The sequence below is a fragment of the Micromys minutus genome, assembly GCF_963924665.1.
Source record: "Micromys minutus genome assembly, chromosome: 17".
In the NCBI taxonomy this organism is placed as follows: domain Eukaryota; kingdom Metazoa; phylum Chordata; class Mammalia; order Rodentia; family Muridae; genus Micromys; species Micromys minutus.
Window position 1 is genome coordinate 11,139,575 of NC_137952.1, and position 19,139 is coordinate 11,158,713.

At 40.2% G+C, this 19,139-nt stretch overlaps 1 protein-coding gene across 1 annotated transcript in view; it reads right to left on the reverse strand.

The window, feature by feature from the left end:
- Positions 1-400: 400 nt before the first annotated feature.
- TRIM44 (tripartite motif containing 44) overlaps positions 401-19,139 on the reverse strand; it is a 90,235-nt gene continuing 71,496 nt past the window's right edge. The window contains exon 5 of the mRNA XM_080931012.1: positions 401-4,640. Within this exon, the coding sequence (XP_080787138.1) occupies positions 4,613-4,640 (28 nt within the window). The 3' untranslated portion in view covers positions 401-4,612. The remainder of the gene's footprint in view (positions 4,641-19,139) is intronic.

The following is a 19,139-nucleotide window of genomic DNA, read 5'->3' on the forward strand; positions in this document are numbered from 1 at the left end:
ATCAATAATATTCAGATAGATACCTTTAAAGTTCCACAAAGATGGTACTGCTAGCTTCACTATAATTTGCCCAAGGGTGATGTTAGTTTATATTTAAAAAAAAAAAATTAGTCAAAAACTAAAATTTGACTTTCTTTCTAGCTAATCAAAGTCACAAAGTTGAAAAGATCCCAGGAGTAAATACTTACCTTATAATCTACCTAGTTACCTAATACTCGCTGGTCTACTCTTCATCACCTTCCAGAAGTCTCCTATGGCCCTTTAAGAAGTCAGGAGTAACTTAGGTCCCTACATCTAACTAACCATCATCTCCAGCATTACCACAGATATGTACATGCATATGATCATCTTGGATATTTATACTTAGCAGGGTCCTTTGTGAACAACTCTGAGAGACAAATGATATTTCCAGTAATAGTTTATTGATTTCCAAATGCACAGGGGTGCCAAGTCCGAACATCCTGGGATAGCAGTAAATCTCTCTTACAAAATAATTTACAGTATGAAAATGATATACTGAAACATTAACTCAGATATGTAATTCCCTTGAAAGATTGAGTGTTCCCTTGTTTAGTGTGAAGGGTGGAAGGGGAAGATGACTAAGGAGGGAATGTGACTATGCACACAACAACAGGCAGAAGACAATAAACTCGTTGGTTCTACCCACTCACACGCACTGTGGCCTGTCACTGTAAAGACTGGTCAGATTTAACTTCCATAAAGTATAAATGTTTGGTCCCCTTAAAGCCACATCAAGCCCAGCGTAGACTCTGGCTACTTTCCCAACAGTGCACTCTAAGTGTCTCCATTTATTTTCACTTTCCTGCTCTGGTCCTTGCTCTAGAGTTTCTGCTCAGCCTCAAATAGTAATGGAAAAATCAAGTGATCCGAATGTTCTTTTATGATTTGGGGAATACTTGGCTCCTGTGGCTCTCAGAATTCCATAGGATGGTGGGCCTCAGAATCACTGATGGGTGAAGGCAGCCTCAGTGAGCCTTTTCTCTTAGGGCAGGCTGGACTTGATTTATAATGGGACCTTTGCCTTTAAACAAACAAAAAAATCTAGATGTGCTCAGCACACAGTAAGCATCAACCAATTTACTGAGAAGTGTGCACTGAGCACCATTTCGTGAGAGTAGAATATCAGGACTCAGTAGGGCATTTTCTCTGTGGGAGAGAGGACTTCTTAAAGCACTGACTACCATTCTGCAGTTCTACTCTTGGGCCCAATGGAGTATGAAATGACAAAATGATCCAGGTCACCAAATGACAAGGCATCTAAAATTCCCATGTTATTAGACATGATGGAAGAGGGCTGGGGTGCCATCTTGGCTTAGTGCTGTAAGAACTGACATCTGCTTTGAGCTTCCCTTAACTCTTAAATAATTAAGTGGCATAGTATATGTGGGTGTGTGCAAATCTCACTCTCATTTTCTCTGTCTCTCTCTCTCTCTCTCCAGGGAGGGAGTCCAAAGTTAGTAATTTTGAATTGGCACTTTCTCACAGAGTACAGACATGGTGCCTGGATTTCCTAAAACATGAAGATTTGCTTTTCTATAATAATGAAGCAGGAGGTATTTAAATAAAGTTAGAAGACTACCATCACTTCTAACTCTGTCTAAAAACTTTACACTCTTGAAGGCCTTTATTTTCTTTTGTGAGGATTGTATCAAAAAGAAAGGCTCCCCCAGCTCCTTGAAGGAAGCTCAAGTTAACAACATTGAATACTTACAACATCTACTGGGGCAGAGGACTAAGGCCATCCTGATGTCTTTGAAAAAGAATTCATAGTATGAATGGGCATACAGCACTGGGGAACTGAAAGCCTCTCTCTCAGTCTGTAGGTGAGTCAAGATGTGGGTCAGAGGGCTGACTACAGAGCAGAGAGTGCCGTGTTCAAACTGATTCCATTGTTTGCTAGCACCTACAGACACTTGTCCTCTGCACATCTATAGAGGCTCACAGCCTGTCTTAAGGTTACTTTCTCTTACTGGCTATGAGAGCTGAGAAGTCAAGCACTTCTTGGAACTGCCCTAGACATAGTGGTATCAAACCAATGAACAAATTGCTCCCGGCACTCAGAAACTTAACATTTAGAAGGTATCCTGGACTTGTTTGGAGGATCCAACTTATCTTAGAGACATTCACTACCTGTATCATTTGATGATTTGGGTAAACCCTGCTGTCCATAGTCTGTCAGGACACAATACAATTCTGACACTCTTAACTCACACTGACCTGGAAAGGCAAGAAGCTTCGTTCACCATGGGGCACAAGGCCAAGCAACAAGTCACAGCTCTGAGGATGAAGCTCATACCATAAAGAAAGCATCCTAGTTCTTACGTTGATAAATACTTGTCACTAGGAATTTAGAGATCTGGGCAGAGACTGCTGTGATGTGTTAAATGCTTTCCTGGTTAAAGTTTTATCAGGTGCTGAAGACAGCAGGAGCCCATAAGGTGAATATGAAACCCTTTCTAGGTAAACTGGAAAAGCTTTCCTTGAGGATTCCAGGGATGTGATAATTTATAGAGACAGATTGGCAAATCTTATGTTCCTGTTTATAAATTCCTGGATTCCCCAAACACTGATTTAAAGTAATAACATGATTAGCTGAAGAGGCAATGATCTGTTCATTGCTAATATAAGGTCAACATGTAAAGATCAATGATTACTGGGGAAAGACAACACAAGCTTCCCAATTGTCAAGTCTTTTCAATTTTCTGATATTCTATACTCTTTCTAGAATGGTCTATCTCTCAATTTTTTTTTTTAAGAACAGGATATCACTGGAGGTTGTTAACTCAAGATGTATTAAATTTTCCAGTCTTTGCAGACAAATGGTAAAGCACCAAAAATTTCTAAGCCATCTTCTAGCCACCAGTTTGGGGAAAAGTATTTATCTATCTTTTGATCTTATAGTCCTCTCTGTCCCTATATCCTTGCATGTGTAGTGAGCTAGGATAATCCTAGCTTAGAGCATAAGGCTTGGCAGTTTCCTGCCTCAAAGGGATAAATCATTTTCTAGCATGCACAGGGTTGAACAATGACATAAACAGGATTCCTACAATAAGCATATGTTGTTTATGCCTTAGAACTATCCTGTACATACATGTTAGCTGCCCCTAAAGCTTTATGATAAGTACACAGGCAAGCTGGATGACAGGAAAAGGGAGATTTACCCCAAGGTGGACTCCTTGGATCTGGAAGTCTAGACCTTGGTCAACAGCAACCCCAAGGTTACTTGAATCCAGTTCAGATAGAATCTCAAAGTGAACATGGAAATACCACACAAACGGAGAAGAGGGAATCACTGTCCACTTACAAATAAGAGTTTCCTTCTGAGTCTCCTATTTTATCTTAGCAGTTTAAGTGTATGGACATTTTCTTCTATAACGTATGTGTTTATTCTATTAAAAAAATTAGTTATCCCCTGACTACACACCATTTGGAAAGAAAGCTGATGTGTCAAGAAGGTATGGTGCTTGTGAACTTGTACTTGGGTATCTGTCAACACACTACTTCTTCCTTGGCCCTGAAAAGTGTGGTTGTAAGACTGGAGTGTGAGAAGGCCAGGAAATCTAGCTGTGGGGCATGCCTGGACATGCTACATAAAAGAGAAAACTGGGGCATGTGAGGTCAACTATAGCCTGCTGCAGGGATGGGAGGATTCCAATTATAATAAATAGAGGGAATGTTTGCTAACAGCCAGGGAGTGGCAAGGATTCCCCTCACAGTGCACTGACCACCATAGACTAACCTGCGTGGAACTGCTAAGTTTTACAGTGACAATCTCCACCTGCCAATAGACACGCCAGCCTTTTATGTTGTAACAGGCCCATTAATCCACACAGCTGGCCCAAGAATTCAGGTTTTTATCAGATTCTTTAGTGACCATTTTGGAAAATTTGGGTGATCTGAATTCTAAAACACTGATTTCAACTTTTAATAAGATTTCTTTGCCTCACTCTGGTCCTTAAGGCCATTTCCTTCCCACCTTTCCAATCATTTTTTTTTCATTTCCACAGCACTGAATTATGAATCTGAAGTCCCAGATAACCTCACTACTAAAAATATCTTCTTTCTAGCTCTGGACTCTTTCTCCAGCCCTGTTTTAACCCAGATGTTCTATCAAATTTCCCAGAGGCAGAACTGGACTGTGACAGACTGCCTACGGAGTCAGTTTGGCTCCACATCTGCTTTAAGCTTCAGTACCAACAAAGTGGGTTTTCTGTTTGCAGGTAAGGAAAACTGATTTCCTTTTGAGATGTTCTAGAACCTTCCTAAGGAAGTGATACTGTTGACTTGCACAATATTCCAGTGGCTGGCTTTCCTGAGTAAGTTCAAAGCAGCCATTGGGGGGTTGTCTAGGAGCCCTCCAAGGTGATCAAAGAGGCTCTTCCCATGACCTACCACAAGAGAACAAGAAGCACACAGTCAGTATGCATACAACCCCTGGTCCCTTGGAAACGTGTGCCTGCTGTGGATCTGGGGACATATCCAGTGGAAGAAGTTTGTTGCTGGGCAGCTTTCACAGATATCAGAAGCCATTACATACACGCTGTCACATACACACGGGGAAGGGGTGTTGTCTGCAGGGAATGCTAAGTCTTCATGTGTCCTCTTCTTCACTGGCACCACTAAAAAGGAAAAGGAGAAGCAAGTGAGTTGAGACATCACAGTACACAGGCTGACAGCCTCACGCTGCTTCTATCATGATCGAGCAGTAGGGCCACAGGAAAGTGTCTTAGTTTCTTTAATTTCTGATTTCTAAATTTAACTATCTTGGGTTATTAGAGAACCAAACAAGAACACATATAAAATACACAGTGCCCAGTATATAACTGGTAAGTAAAGGAACGAGAAGGTCATCAAATTGAATTTTAATTAACAAAATAAACTGCTGGTAGAAATTAGTTTTATTTCCTTTAGGTGTTAAGACACCTATTATTAGGTCAGAAAAACAGCAGCAGCAGGAGCAATCAATGGCACTCTGTACTGGGTAGAGCCAAGGTCTCAGCTCTGCTGCAGTCTCTAAGAAGTGCTCTATCTCATCAGCTCACTGGGTCATTCTCTGTACCTTCCTTCTTTGCTCTTACTACATTCTATAGTTTGGCATTTATTCTCACCCCCTTCTCTTGAAGTAAAAAAGGCAGCATTAATACTCCTTACCAAGCACTACACATCTAGTAGTTGTACAGTGACCATAGAGAAGTGTTCAACAGTGACTTCTAAAAACAACAGAAACAAATGGAAGGAGGAACACACAGGGTTAAAAAGAGCCCCAACCACTACTGAGATAAGCAGAGGACTGCTGGTGTTAGTGTTTCAGTGTCAAAGGTATGGTATAGTGATTATTTCAGATGCTTGGTGTTAAAGCACCACTTGTCTGGTTCTGGACAGCAGAAGACAGGACCAGAGAAAGACAGGCAATAGAAACGAGCATATTTACAAACAGGCAAAACCAGCAACCTGCCTAGGCACGCCTCATCCATGTCTAGGGGTCACCAATTCAAAGATGAGTAAGAATCAACTCAATTTCCTGCTTATTAAACCTGAACACAGAAATACCATGACCTGTAAGTTGGTGTTTTCTGTCAGTAATCATTCCATTCCCGGGATACTGCAATTACTATTTTCCGCCCTGTCCAGATGAAGTGAAGATCTCTGAGATATAAGAACCTAGGGTCCTTAAGATCAAGGTCTGATTTTGCTGGAAGTCTGACGTTTCAAACTGGTAGAGACAGAAAAGGTTTGTAGTTTATTAGCTCCCAGCTATGGCCTAGAGAAGTTCTCAGAAAAAGATTATCTTTGTCTATATAAATCTATGTTCTTTGTTTCCTTCTGGGGAAACCATTAGGAGAAAAATATTCTAACAGGGAGTTTCTAGTACTTCCAAGGTGGAAACACTTTAGAGAGAGAGTGCACTCTAGAAGTCAGAAGAGCCATTTCAACAATATGCCACATGCACAATTCTGTCCTGTTTCTGCTCTTTTCCTGTTGGTTGTCCAGTCATAGGATAAAGGGTGCGCGTAGGCAGGGCTGGCCAGAGGACAGCCACTGAGGCAGTATTTGGTGGCATCTGTCCCAAAGGAAACAAAGGGTCCTTTATAAAAAGCTTCTAGCCACAATCCAAGAACAGATAAAACTGGCACCCCTCAGTATTATATTCAGAGCAAGCTTGTTTTGTTCCCCTGTCAGTCTTACTTCTAGTAAGAGAGGACTGACAGTAACTCTGCCCTTCACTTAAGCTGCAGGTCACTTTTAACATTCGTGAGATAAAGGGTTCATGAACCTAGTAAAATTGTATTCAGAGTTTTGTCTGTGTGTCTCTTTGTCTGAGAAAGGCCAAAATTTTCATCATAGTTTCCAAGAGGTCAACAACTCTAACCTCAAACCGAGAATATCCAACATATACAATTTCTTTTCCAGTTTTCAGGTTTGTTACTATAAAACTTGGAGAGCGTAGGGAAAAGGCCATAGGTATTTACTGACAAAATCCATTCTCATTCCCCTAAGAGAGATCTCTTCCTGGGACTGAAAAGGTTTACCTCACCATTTATAGTATGAGGCCTTGTGGCTCTGGCATATCATTTATTGATTTCTTCAGCTGCTGATATTTATTCAGCTTTCCTGTGTATCAGACTGGATGGGCACAGTACTCACCCATCAGTACATCACAGCTTTGTACTGTGGTGTGACGTGGGCTGGGGAGATAGCTTGAGTTTCTGTTGTTTTTTAGAAACAAGAAAACATTTTCATAGTAATAACCTGTTTCTTATAGTAATAATAGAAAGAAAGAGCTCTTAATGAAATCTGTAGCACAGCTCAATCCAGTTGGCATATGGTATCTTCTGACGGGTTAGCCATAACTTCATCAGTGGGCGTCATCTCCCTGACACTGCGTCCACTTATGACAGGAGCCTGCGCACATTTGCACATTCTTATCTGAAATGCCTTATAGTCTGCATCTTCTCCGAGTGAGGCAGTACAGCCTTTCTCTTTAGGTACTCTTCCACACAAACACCACACAGATCTAAAACTGGATGGAGATACACATTACACAGGCCTTTTTGGTGACTGTATAAGGAATGTATTAATTTCTAATGGACAAGAGTAGGAACAGCTTTATATAATTGACCTGAGGTCATGAGACTGATGAAGCCTAAATTCTTGAGTAAATCTCAACTTCATCTTGGTATTGCCATATATCTTTCAGTGTATAAATCAAAGTACAAATCAAAACTTTATTTATTTTACCCAATACATATGGTTAAAAAAATGAAAAAAAAAATCAAAATTTGATTTCTCCCAACCTTCCTTTAATACCTTTAGTTTTGGTATGTTCCAGATTAAACATGCTATTTCCCAATTGCCTCCAGATGCTTTTGAGATGAAAGGGTTTTTTTTTTAGTGTGTGTGTGTGTGTGTGTGTGTGTGTGTGTGTGTGTGTGGCTGAGCATGTGCCCGTGTAACCATGTGGAGGGCAGAGGTTGATGTTGGATGCCTATCTCTATCTCTGCTGAACTCGAAGCTTGCCATTTCAACTAGAATAAATGTCTGCAATCATGTGGCATCTGCCTGTCACTACCACTCTTCTCCAAGTACTCGGGTGACGGGCATGCACTGCCACATAGTTTTTATGTGAGCTTCAAATTTCAGTCCTCATATATTTGCAGAAAACACATTATGCATTGAATCATCATCTCCTTAGCTCTTTTATTTAATGACAACTTCAAAACTAAGAAAACACAGGGATTGGACAGAAAGTTTCATGGTGCTAACCATCCTAAGGAGGTTTCTAGGAAAAAAGTTCCCCTGTCAATGCTGATAATAGTGGGTCACCGAGTGCTGTGGAATAGTGAAGTGGCTTCTGCTCAGTTACTGACTAGTCTGGTCTGAAGGTATTATGTCTACAAGTAGCCGTCTTAAAGCTCTAGTGGACATTCCCTAGTTGTACTTAATGGCTTTCTTTGCAGGGATGACTCGAGCATGGGTACTCTTAAGGAGACCAACTTACAAGTCCCTGATGCCTATGTATCTTCTCCCTAGAAGTGATCATCTAAGAACCTGGGCATAGGCTATCTTGGTAGTCATGTCCACTTTCAAACTCACCTTATTTCCACTTCAGAAAAGATATGTACACAGTTCTTGACATTGCCTTATCTATGCAAAGTCTTTAAAGCGATTCCATAAGGGCAGGGTGAGAAATAGTAAGACATCACTCCCTATTTTGTCTAGACAAGGTAACATGCTTATCAATATGTTTCACTAAGATTTAAACTCAGAAGACAGCTGTCTGAAAGAACTATACCAAAAGTATGTCTATTTCAGTTGGATACAAATGAAATCAAACCTAACAGAAAGCGAGTGTGATTTGGCTAGATAGTTTGGGTACAAGAAATGAATCTGTCAATAAGATTATATATTGAATCTTGTCTGTAAAATGTCTGTGATGCCAGTTTTGACAAAAGCGTACATAAAATGTCATAAAAACTACATGATATCAGCAGTCATATCCTTTTTACTTCTTAAACCTTGACCCAAGCCTTCAGGAGTTGACTTAAAGGTAGGTAAAGCGGCACATACTTTTTCCTACATTCCTTTAAAGGATGTAAAATCAGAAAATTTAGCTAAAAGAACTAGGATTACCTAAATTCTGAATGGGATGGTGGTGCAAATTTAGCACTTGTCTGGCTAGGGACAGGGTCTATGGAATGGAATGGGTCAAGAAGTCCCAGGTAGTATAATGAACAAAATCCTCCCAGACTTAGACATGTAAAGACGCCTTTCTTTTTGTGGTACTTATTAATGTAAGCTGGGAGAAGTAGCCAAGGCTCACCCTCACTCAACTCTAAACCTGCTGACAGAGCAGTCACCATGCAGAAGGGATGCTTTGGCAATTTTTAAAGATGTGACACACAGACAGGTTGCTCAGCTTCTCAGCTGTGTCCTCAAGAGCTGAAGGAGTGGAAGAGGAGTAAACATGTGAGGTGGCAGGCACTTTGAGTTCACAAAATTCTTTTCCTATCCATAGAATAATACACATACTTTGACTTGGCATTACTTGTGTCTGATAGAGTTCATGGCTATTTATTAATTAATCATTTCTCTAAAAGAATTATTCAACTCAAGAGAATAGGGAAATTAAAAGGTTATCTAGTTAGAATTGAAAAAGATTTAGAGTTCTTAAAAAAAAAAAAAAAACAGGCCACATAGGCACTGCAGAAAAAGCTAACTGGGAAGTCTTGAGTCTTTGCAGAAGCAACTGCTTAGTTCTAGTAAGTATTTCAGCCCTGTGGGGGATGGGCCACACTCTCTGATCCAGGATGTTTCCTGTAGGAGGCATATTCACACAGCCCTACAGCTAGGCAGAAGGGGAATGAGCTGCTGTGCCTTAAGCACAGGGACTTACTAGTCCTGACCTGTAGAACCAGGTAGGTACTAACAGAAAACAAAGCAAATGTTCCTGTTCCTGGGTCTAAGGAGAAAAGCATGAGAAGGCTGACATTCCAGGTCAGGTTCTGCTATGTGATTCTGGAACACATTTTTCTTACTTGAGAAAGTGGGATAGCCTGAGCAATAAATGTAATTTCGGAAAAACTCCAAAGAGATAATAAGGTCCTCTCCAAATTAAACACGTGTTAAGTTCGGTTCTAAATGATCCAACACCCTTTCAGACCTCCGCCATCACCAGGCATGCATGTAATACACAGGTATACATGCATGCAAAACATATACACATAAATAAAAGTCAATGAATCTTTAAAAGGTAATTCGGATGCTATTTTTTTTTATATAGATTCTGGTAGGTACCATCTCCATTTCACAAAAGAGATAACTGAGGTCCAAGGAGGTTCCATGATTTATTTGTTCAAGGTTCCCAGCCTGTAAATGGTGGATGTATGGGAAACAATCAGCTTCTGGAAACCACACCAAATTCAGCAAAGAGGTGAGGTTTGTTTTTCTTTATGAAACCATATTTATTAAAAGTTCTCTACAAGTTAGCAACAATGTACCACTGTTACCTTTACACACACACACACACACACACACACACACACACACACACACACACACACACACAGAGGAGACCTAGTGTTTCCAGCTGTCCTGGTAAGCCCAGGCTAGTCCCAGGTTCTCAACCAGGGAATTTATCATTGACACAGGAGCTGGGCAATATCAACAGAGGCCTGTCCCTGCTCCTCCCCAAGTCCCACCATCCTGTCAAGACTATATTGCTACTAATCATTCACATTTCACACAGATCTGGACACACAGGTTCCTCAGACAGACATGGAGGACAAAACAAGCCTCAGAGCTAAATGACAACAATCAGACATATGTATAAAATGTAAAATGTATATACAAATATATAGCACACAGTACGTGAGGTATACACTGCATTATCAGTGTTAGTATTTTGCTTAGGCATAGCCCTTAAAGATGCCTGCTGGTTTTTGTGTCATTTCTCAGAATACAGTATTTTTGTTACCCATTTAAAACACCTGGTTTCAGCACTGTCCTGGACAGTGACAGCTATTTCATCTGTATTTTTTTTTTAATACAATTTTGGGCAGTTTCTCTGAGAAGTGTTCAGGCAGAGGCTAGGTCCCCACCTGGGGAAGCTAAAGCAGGAAGTAGGCAGCTAGGAGAGAGAATCTGCATTGGGTGAGTTGTAAAGTCCTTTTCAACTACATTTTACAGGTTTGCTCTTTCTGTCACTCCAGAGGCAGCTTCACAGGCGGGGTCACAACAAACACATGAACCCCAGAGCCCAGCATGGGAAACTGAAGACCCTGGATGCCAAAGGCACCACAAACTCATGGAAAAGTGGTTTCCAGTTTCCTTCTGGAAATTAGTCTGAGAATCTTGCAAGACTTTCTCAAACTCACTTCCCATGAAGCACAAACATGGTTCACACATGCTCCCGAGAGAGCAGGCTGGAGCGTCTCCTCACCCTTGTCTGCACACACAAAATGTTACACCTGGAGATGGTCCTAAGGGTGGGCGTGGGGAATACAGGCTAAATGCTGCCATATTTGAGGAGAGCCCTAAGAGCTAACAGATTCCACATGATCAAATTAACTTCTTTAAAAAAATTACTTTCTGACTGAGCTCAGGAGTTCTAAAACAGCCAAGAATTTGAATCTCCCAATACTTTTCCACAATTAGCTGGTGACTGCTTTCATAGTTGCAGGAGACAGGTCCCAAGGTAGGGAGGGGGAAACAGTGCATAGGAGGTATTGGCAAGGTTGTGGGGGAGGGTCTGGGTTCAGGCAGGCTCAAGGGTTTCTTACTCTGTTCAATGCTGGAACAGAATCAGGGGTGAGTATGCAGCAAGAGTAAAGGTTAAAAAAAAAAAAAGAAACTTCTGGTAGGAGAAACTGCAGCAGCAAAAGGAGCCTTCAAAGACAAGTTCAAAGATGACAGGCTTGTCACTCCAACTGACTGCCACATTGTTCAAATGCCACTGTGCAAACTGCTTCCCATTCAAATGTTCAAGTTCACTACACCTGACCATGTAAGATGCCCATTAGCTTCAAAACATGTCCCTTGCATTCAACATAGGGACAGTCATGATAGTTCATCGAAAAGAGGACAGTAGCTAATCTGAGTTACATGCTGGTCAAATCAAGTCACTCAGCCCAGAGAGGTGGCACCACACCGAGCCCCACAGGGACAATGGTGCTCTGTCCCCAAATCTGGCTGGCATCATGTAAGAGGGCCTGCCCATCATTAGAGATGCCATGTGTGAGAATTATGAGGTTTCTGAGGATTTGGGGGGGATTAGTAGAAGAAGAAATTAATGTCACTGTCCTCTTGGTATTTGGGAACAATCTGGTCTAAAGTTCCTATTTCTGAGTCAACATACTACGGTTCCAAGACATATTCGAACCAGGGATGGAGTAAGAAGACCTCAGGAGCCGTGAGTCTCTTAGAAGGTTCCCATTTCAGGACCCTGTGGATGAGGCACCTGGCTTTGGGGAAACATGCTCAGGAATGCAGATATGTCCGTGGTGGATTTTGGACAAAAGGGCACTCGGGTCTGAGTCATGAAAGGGGTATTGTCCAACCAAAAGTGTGTAGAGCATCATCTCAAAGCTTTAAATGTCCATTGCCTTTCCGGAGTAGGTCCCAGTAGTGTTGAGGATCTCAGGGCTCATGTAGGCTGGGCAGCCATGTTCACTGACAGCATGTCATCTTCACCCTTAATTATGTGTGTATCTTCCAGGCTTTCTAGTCTAAGCTGGGTTCTTTAGTTAAAGGAACTCTTACAAAGCTACAGGTGCCTCCTTATGCAGAACCAGCCATCACCAAGAGCCCCCCGACCACATGGGGCACCTCTAATATTCAGTGCCTGCTTCTCTGAAACAGGCCTATTTTAGTAAGTTGAGTTTTTAATATTCTAATTCTTTGTTTCCCAGTTCTAACAAGTAGTAGTTACTTAGGATTTCTTTTAAAGACCTAAAAAGCAGGACAGTAATGCCCACCATTGTGTGTGTGTGTGTGTGTGTGTGTGTGTGTGTGTGTGTGTGTGTGTGGTGGAATGAAGAAATGTGTATTGCTTTTTAAAGACCAGGTAAGAAGGTTTATAGCAGAAGGAAGTGCAGATTTGTTTTTAGAAAAAGAAAATGCAGAAATGCAGATCAGGTTTGTCTCATAGGTTGGCAGATCTATTTAGAGTCCTTAGAGAGGCTTGGTCTCTTGTATAGCTTATGACCAAGTGTTAAGTTTGATCCCTATGAGCCTAGTAACCATTTTCACAGGTGGTGCTCCTCACACTTACAGGTGTGTGTAAAGTCAGCTTCTCAACAAGATTACAGCCAGTGTCCTGCTATGAGGAAGTAAATGGATAAAACAAAGCAGGATGCTTAGATAGCCAATGCCACATCTGCTTTAGAACTCTTTTTTGAGGACTGAATCCTTTGTTGCTGCCAGATTAAGAACTGAAGTTACTTCTAGCAAAACAAACAAACAAACAAATAAAACCCCCCAAAAAAACAAACCTACTGAGTATCTTTTGCTTTTTATACTAAATGGGCCCTACCTCTATGAAAAAGAAAAAAAATTCTATAGCTCCATTAACATGCTGAAATATATTTGCATCTAACTTTACTCTGCATGCATAAAATACATATCTCTCTTTTTAAAGATTCGTTTATTTTATGTATCTGAATACACTGTAGCTGTCTTCAGACACATCAGAAGAGGGCACTGGATCTCATTACAGATAGTTGTGAGCCACCAAGTGGTTGCTGGGAATTGAACTCAGGACTCTGGAAGAGCAGTCAGTACTCTTACCCACTGAGCCATCTCTTCAGCCATCTTTCATATAATTGTCTCATCCTTTCTTACTTCATTTTAACCTAATTTTTTCACTCAGCCATCAGTCATGAATATTTTTTCTCATCAAGAAATGTATTTAAGATTATGATTTATGATTGAATTGTATACATTTAGAAGACCAAATATTGGATATTTAAAAGTTTTCTGGCTTTTTACTATTTCCTACATCTCTGTGACATACATCAATGTGGATGAATCACCCTTAATAATTTCCAAGAAAAAACAGAAAAAGAGAAAATTCTAGGTCAAAAGGCATATTTGTACTTTAAAAATACTTTAAATTTTAGAAAGACTTTAGGTTAATAAAAGAAATTATGCTTAGGTTTCCCTGTTGTCAACAAGAAATGATTCCTATCTTGTCAGTTTCTGTTTTGGGAAACCACATTTAGTGGTCTTGATTCGGGGTTCCTGGCGATTGCCATGGCTGCTCTGATGGTATAATACTGGGACATTTTGTAGGGATGTCTTTCAGTTGGGATGTGTCCAATGTCTTGCTCATGGTTATGGGGCTGGGAAGAAAGACTTCAGAGTTAAAATGCAATCTGCATCACCTACTCTCAAAGGTTCAAGTTCAATATAACTTCACACTGTTAAAGCTGACCATGATCATTGGTTTCAATACTGATTGGTAAGTATTCTTTTCCCATTTCATATAGTGTACAATTTATAATAAAGTTACTATAAAAAGCCCAAATTGAAATGAGAAACCACATTCCTGTCTCCTTGAAGCATATTTACATAAACCATTTGAAATATTTTTGAACATAAAATTGTTTCTTCTTTTACTCACCAGTTCACTCATTTGTACCAGTGTAGACTCCTGGGCCTTGACTTTACACTTGGGATTATAATCTAAAACCATATTGTTCTTCAGTTGTTCAGTTTTGGCCTTTAGAGTGCTTTTAGTTAGTTCTGAGCTTCCCATGCCATTTCCTCATTGATGTGAACATTTGGCTTCTCTTTGAGCTCTTCCTCACTTTGTTATTAAAACACTCCCCTGGCTTGCCTTATACATTTCCTAGTTCTTAAAATCAGCTATTTCTCCAACCAGCCAAGGGTATGTGCTTCTTTCTTTAAAAAAAAAAAAAAAAAAAAAGAGTATTTATTTTATGACTGATTGAAATCCTCAAGATGAACTGGATGCTGCACGGCTGCCCTCTTGGGTTTAGTTGTTCCTTCATGGGATCCATGTGTGAATCTGAACTAATACTACTTAGGTGCCTCATCCACCCAGTCCTGGTAGTGTTCCGTTCCTTGGTGTTGGCACTTGAGTTATACATTCTCTTGCACTTGTCAGGGCGGCTACAACTGCTACAGGTCGACTTCTGAAGGTGGTAGGTAGGTCTTAGAGCCACAGCAGCGGCACAACATCTGCACCTTACTGTGATGCCTTCCAAAGGATAGTATTCCTTTAGTTATCTTGCTTCTGCCTTGGAGGCCAAAGAGAAGAGTGGGTATGTGTTTCTAAAGGTTCTTGATACACTATTGCTAAATATGTGGCAGAAATCATTGTGTGCTGATTTATAATTATTACTCACACAGGGAAGAGAATGTGAGAATACCCACTTCCCCTATACTCCTGCCACAAATAGGATGATTTTAAAGTATATACAGAAAACTGAAGTAGCATTAGGGTGGAGAGGAGGAAGGGGAAGAAGAGGGGAGTCATGTGTCTGTTAGAAGTAAATGGCAGGAGACCAGTAAGTTTTCCTTTTCACTGACATTATATTGGCTGCTTGCAATTTTCCTTCCTTTCTCCAACACTTCTGGATCTCACATCATTGCTGATCTTCCATGGAGAGAATTAAGATGAAGTCTTCTATATCCTCTACTAGGGTCCATGCAACTCAAGGGGGTGGAAAATAAGAAGCAGAAAATAGCCTAAAGGTTTGCCTTCCCTCCTTCCTATACCTCCAGAAAATCACCTGACCCAGTTTTCTCATCTTCTCTTGGCATATGAATAATAAAAACCAAATCTCAGGCAGTTTCCTTAAAATCAAAACCTAACCAACCAACCAACCAACCAACCAACCAAACAAACAAACAAACAAACAAACAAAACCCAACAAAACAAAAGAACCCAAAACCTTAAACCTAAGATTTAATACAATCTGGGCTTCAAAATTTCTGTTGCTCCAAGCTGCTAGTTCTTACAAGTTACAAAGGTAGAAGGAAAAATGATCAATAAATTAATGTTCTTGACACTAATCTCATCTCTACATGAAAAACAGTGTGTGGGTGTGGGTGCTTTGAGTCTCATGATGACTATGAGATAAGGTCTGAACTCTGTAGACTACTGGAAGAACTGTAACTCTTAAAAAACTAATGCTACTTCTATGACCAATAGTTATGGATGTTGATCTAGGAGTTAAACATACTAATTTGAATCACAGCTCTACCATTTACTAGAGCTTTTCGGTTCTGTACTTTTACTTGAAAATAGAGGACAAATTAGTAACTAGCTATTTTAAAGAGTTGTTAAAAGGAATCAAGTGAGATTAGCATGTATGTATACATGTTCTCTTTATCTAGAGAATATATTGATATAGAGTATACACACGCGTGTTTGAGTGTGTATGTGTATGCATGCATGTGACTGAACATGATATAATATCTGTCATATATCTTGTTAATGAATATGTAAGCGACTGAAATGACCGTATAAAAAATGACTTCTGAGAAACCTTCCTAGCAGATCATGTCACTTGTTGGTCCTAGAGACATTGCTCAGGCAACTATGTTAACAGGTTTTACAGGTAAACAGAGAGCCCACTGAAATAATGAGGCCTATATAACCACTCCAATACTAAATGTAGATTAAAATGCTGTATCATAAACAATGACTGTTCTTACAAAAGAATAGACTTGCTAGAAAAGGACAAGTGTGATCAGACTCTTCTGAGGGCTGATTTGGCTACTACTCTATTGCTGTGATAGCATGATCAAACAACTTAGAGAAGGAAGAGTTTTGGAGGGTTAGAGTCCATAACCATCATGGCGAAGAACATGCCAGCAGGCACACAGGTAGGCACAGCATTGAAGCAGTATCTGACAACTTCTATCTTGACAGCTAACTGGGAATGGCATGGACTTTTGAAACCTCAAAGCCTGCCTCTAGTAGTATACCTCCTCCAACAAGGTCACACCCCCTCACCCTTTGCAAGCAGCTCTACCAATTGTATTCAAATATGGAAAGGAGGCTATTCTCATCCAAACAACCACAAGGCCATAGCAGAAACAAGCTTATAAGTAACATCTCCAACAAGAAAACCTCAAAAACCAATTTATATCCATAAAGAAAAGTTCTCATCTTGCTTCTGTATTAAACAGCTCCATGTTTGGAATCTTCCAGTGCTCTGCAACCTAGCTGTGAGCTATTTTCAAGAGAGACCCAACTGCAAGAGTTTGAATGATTCACCCCTCCCTTTAGCGACCCAAGGTAGGAGAGAGGTAAGAATGTCATTAAGTCTTCCAGGCTAAATAATTAACATTCTTCCAGGTGAAGGAGTGTTTAAGTCACTGTTCATTCAGATGAAATGCCACCTAAAGCTTGGATCCAGTAGTGGTAAAGCTGCACTGCAATGTGGTTGTGACCATTAGTAGAAAACACACACACTAATGGTCAAGATTTTATTCTAGCCTCATGAACAATAAGTGTCTACACTGGTAAAATGAGAACCAGATATACTACAAGCACTCACTGTAGGAATTGTTTGATGTGCTCACATTTTTTATATTTTGTTTTCACAGTAACTGTGTAGCAACAGGAACACTTCATTTTATATATGAAGAAAAAAAAAGTAAGAAAGTGTCATCTCAAGGTTTCAGAACTAGACAAAATGCAACTACAATCAAAGCCTGCCCGTTGTTTTTGACCACTTGGCAGGAAAACTCAGAGATGGTTAGGCAATCCATTAGAAGGCTTGTGAAGTTAATCTGGCTTCCAGGTAATGCCTCAAAGTTAAAGATTTTCCAAGGCTCTGGCAGACTCAAAACTTTGGTTATAACTGCTAGAAAACTTCTTCATGTTATGGAGAATCCCCAATAGAAATGTCAAAAGGGGGCAAAGACAACAGCTAGATTATTTTTCCTCTTCAGCTTTTACAACTATAGCATAACTCAACTTTTCTGTTATAACCTTGCTGAAAGGCAACCTGAGTCCCTCAGGTCAATTTCAGTTCTGTCTGTCCAGCACTAGACTTAACAAGCTTGTTTTTTATTCAGTTCTACAGTAGTGGTTTTCAGCTTTTAGCTCATTTTCTTTCTTCTCCTTTGGAAAATCGAATCTAAATTAAGTTCAGATGATATGTTTCTACACGCTCAGTGTTCAGTAACAGGCCTGGCACTTAGGACACATTCTCCTGGCAGCATATCCCTCATTTGGCTGTTGAGGTGAAAGGTGGAGAAGGTGGATCTTCAATGCAGAGACTACATCCAACAGAAAAGAACAACTTCTTCTAGTGCTACTAAGCCTATTTATTTGTAGAACTCTTAGGGAAGATAATATAGGATGCTAGCATTACCTACATAAGACTATGACCAAGATTCCTGACCAGGGTTTGTCATCTGAATTATGTGTCTTTGACAAAGCTATTTAACCTCATTATCCATTATTTTAGTGATCTGTGGAATAAAGGCATCAAATCATCTATTCTTTCAGTGAAAATATTTATTGAACATTTCAATACATTAAGCACTTTATTAGGTATTGCCTTATAGCATCAAGAATAACTGACAAGGGCTGGACAGATGGCTCAGTGGTTAAGACCACTGACTGCTCTTCCAGAGGTCCTGAGTTCAAATCCCAGCAACCACATGGTGGCTCACAACCATCTGTAATGAGATCTGATGCCCTCTTCTGGTGTGTCTGAAGACAGTGACAGTCTACTCATACATAAACTAACTAAATGAATAAATAAATAAATAAATAAATAAATATTTTAAAAAAAAAGTATATCTGACAAGGGTTTGGCTCTTATGGAGCATAATTTCCAATGAGGAAACAATAAGCAAAGTAATTGTACTAAGAAGAAAGGGAAACAAGATGAGAGGATAAAAAAATGACAGGTGCTGAGGCTCTCCCTTACAGCTAAGTAAGAAATAAACAGGAGATGGAACGTGTTTAACACACTGCCTAATAATTAGTATTCAGTCACTTTCTAATCTTTTATTGTGACTTCTATACTTGTCCTTTTCATCTCTCAGTAGCTGAACCTCTACTATGTGCAAATAAAAAAGGAATGAAATATAGTTAAGGACCTCACAGTGTTTAAAATGTAGGTAGTCTGCACACTACAAAGAAGTGGTGACCCTCACATAACAAGTAAGAAATGGTTTTATCACTCATCACTGACAGATGGATTAGTACTTTCCAGGAAGATAATGGGGTCAGGAGGGAGGCATGCCAGGTGGAGGGAAGAGCTTGAATAAACTCTGGAAGATGTGAAACAGCTTAGAATGGCCACAGGGTATGCAGAGTCCAGCATAGCTAGAGACAGAGCATGGGAGAGTAGGCTGAAAGTGACTCAGCAGCAGCTCCCAGGCTTCTTTTCATGGGTCATAAGAAGATGGGGAATGTAGACGAGAAAGAATATAAGACGAGAATGGTTTCAGAGCTCCATATGGCGTCTGCCACACTGCCAGCACTTCAAAATGTGAACAAGAGCAAATGTTTAAAATATTCAGGCCACATTCTGTGCAACATTCCCCTAAGACAGCACAAACAGATGTTTTTAGGAAAAAAGAATAACAAATACCCAGTAGTAACTCAATATAAACTCTTCAAGGGG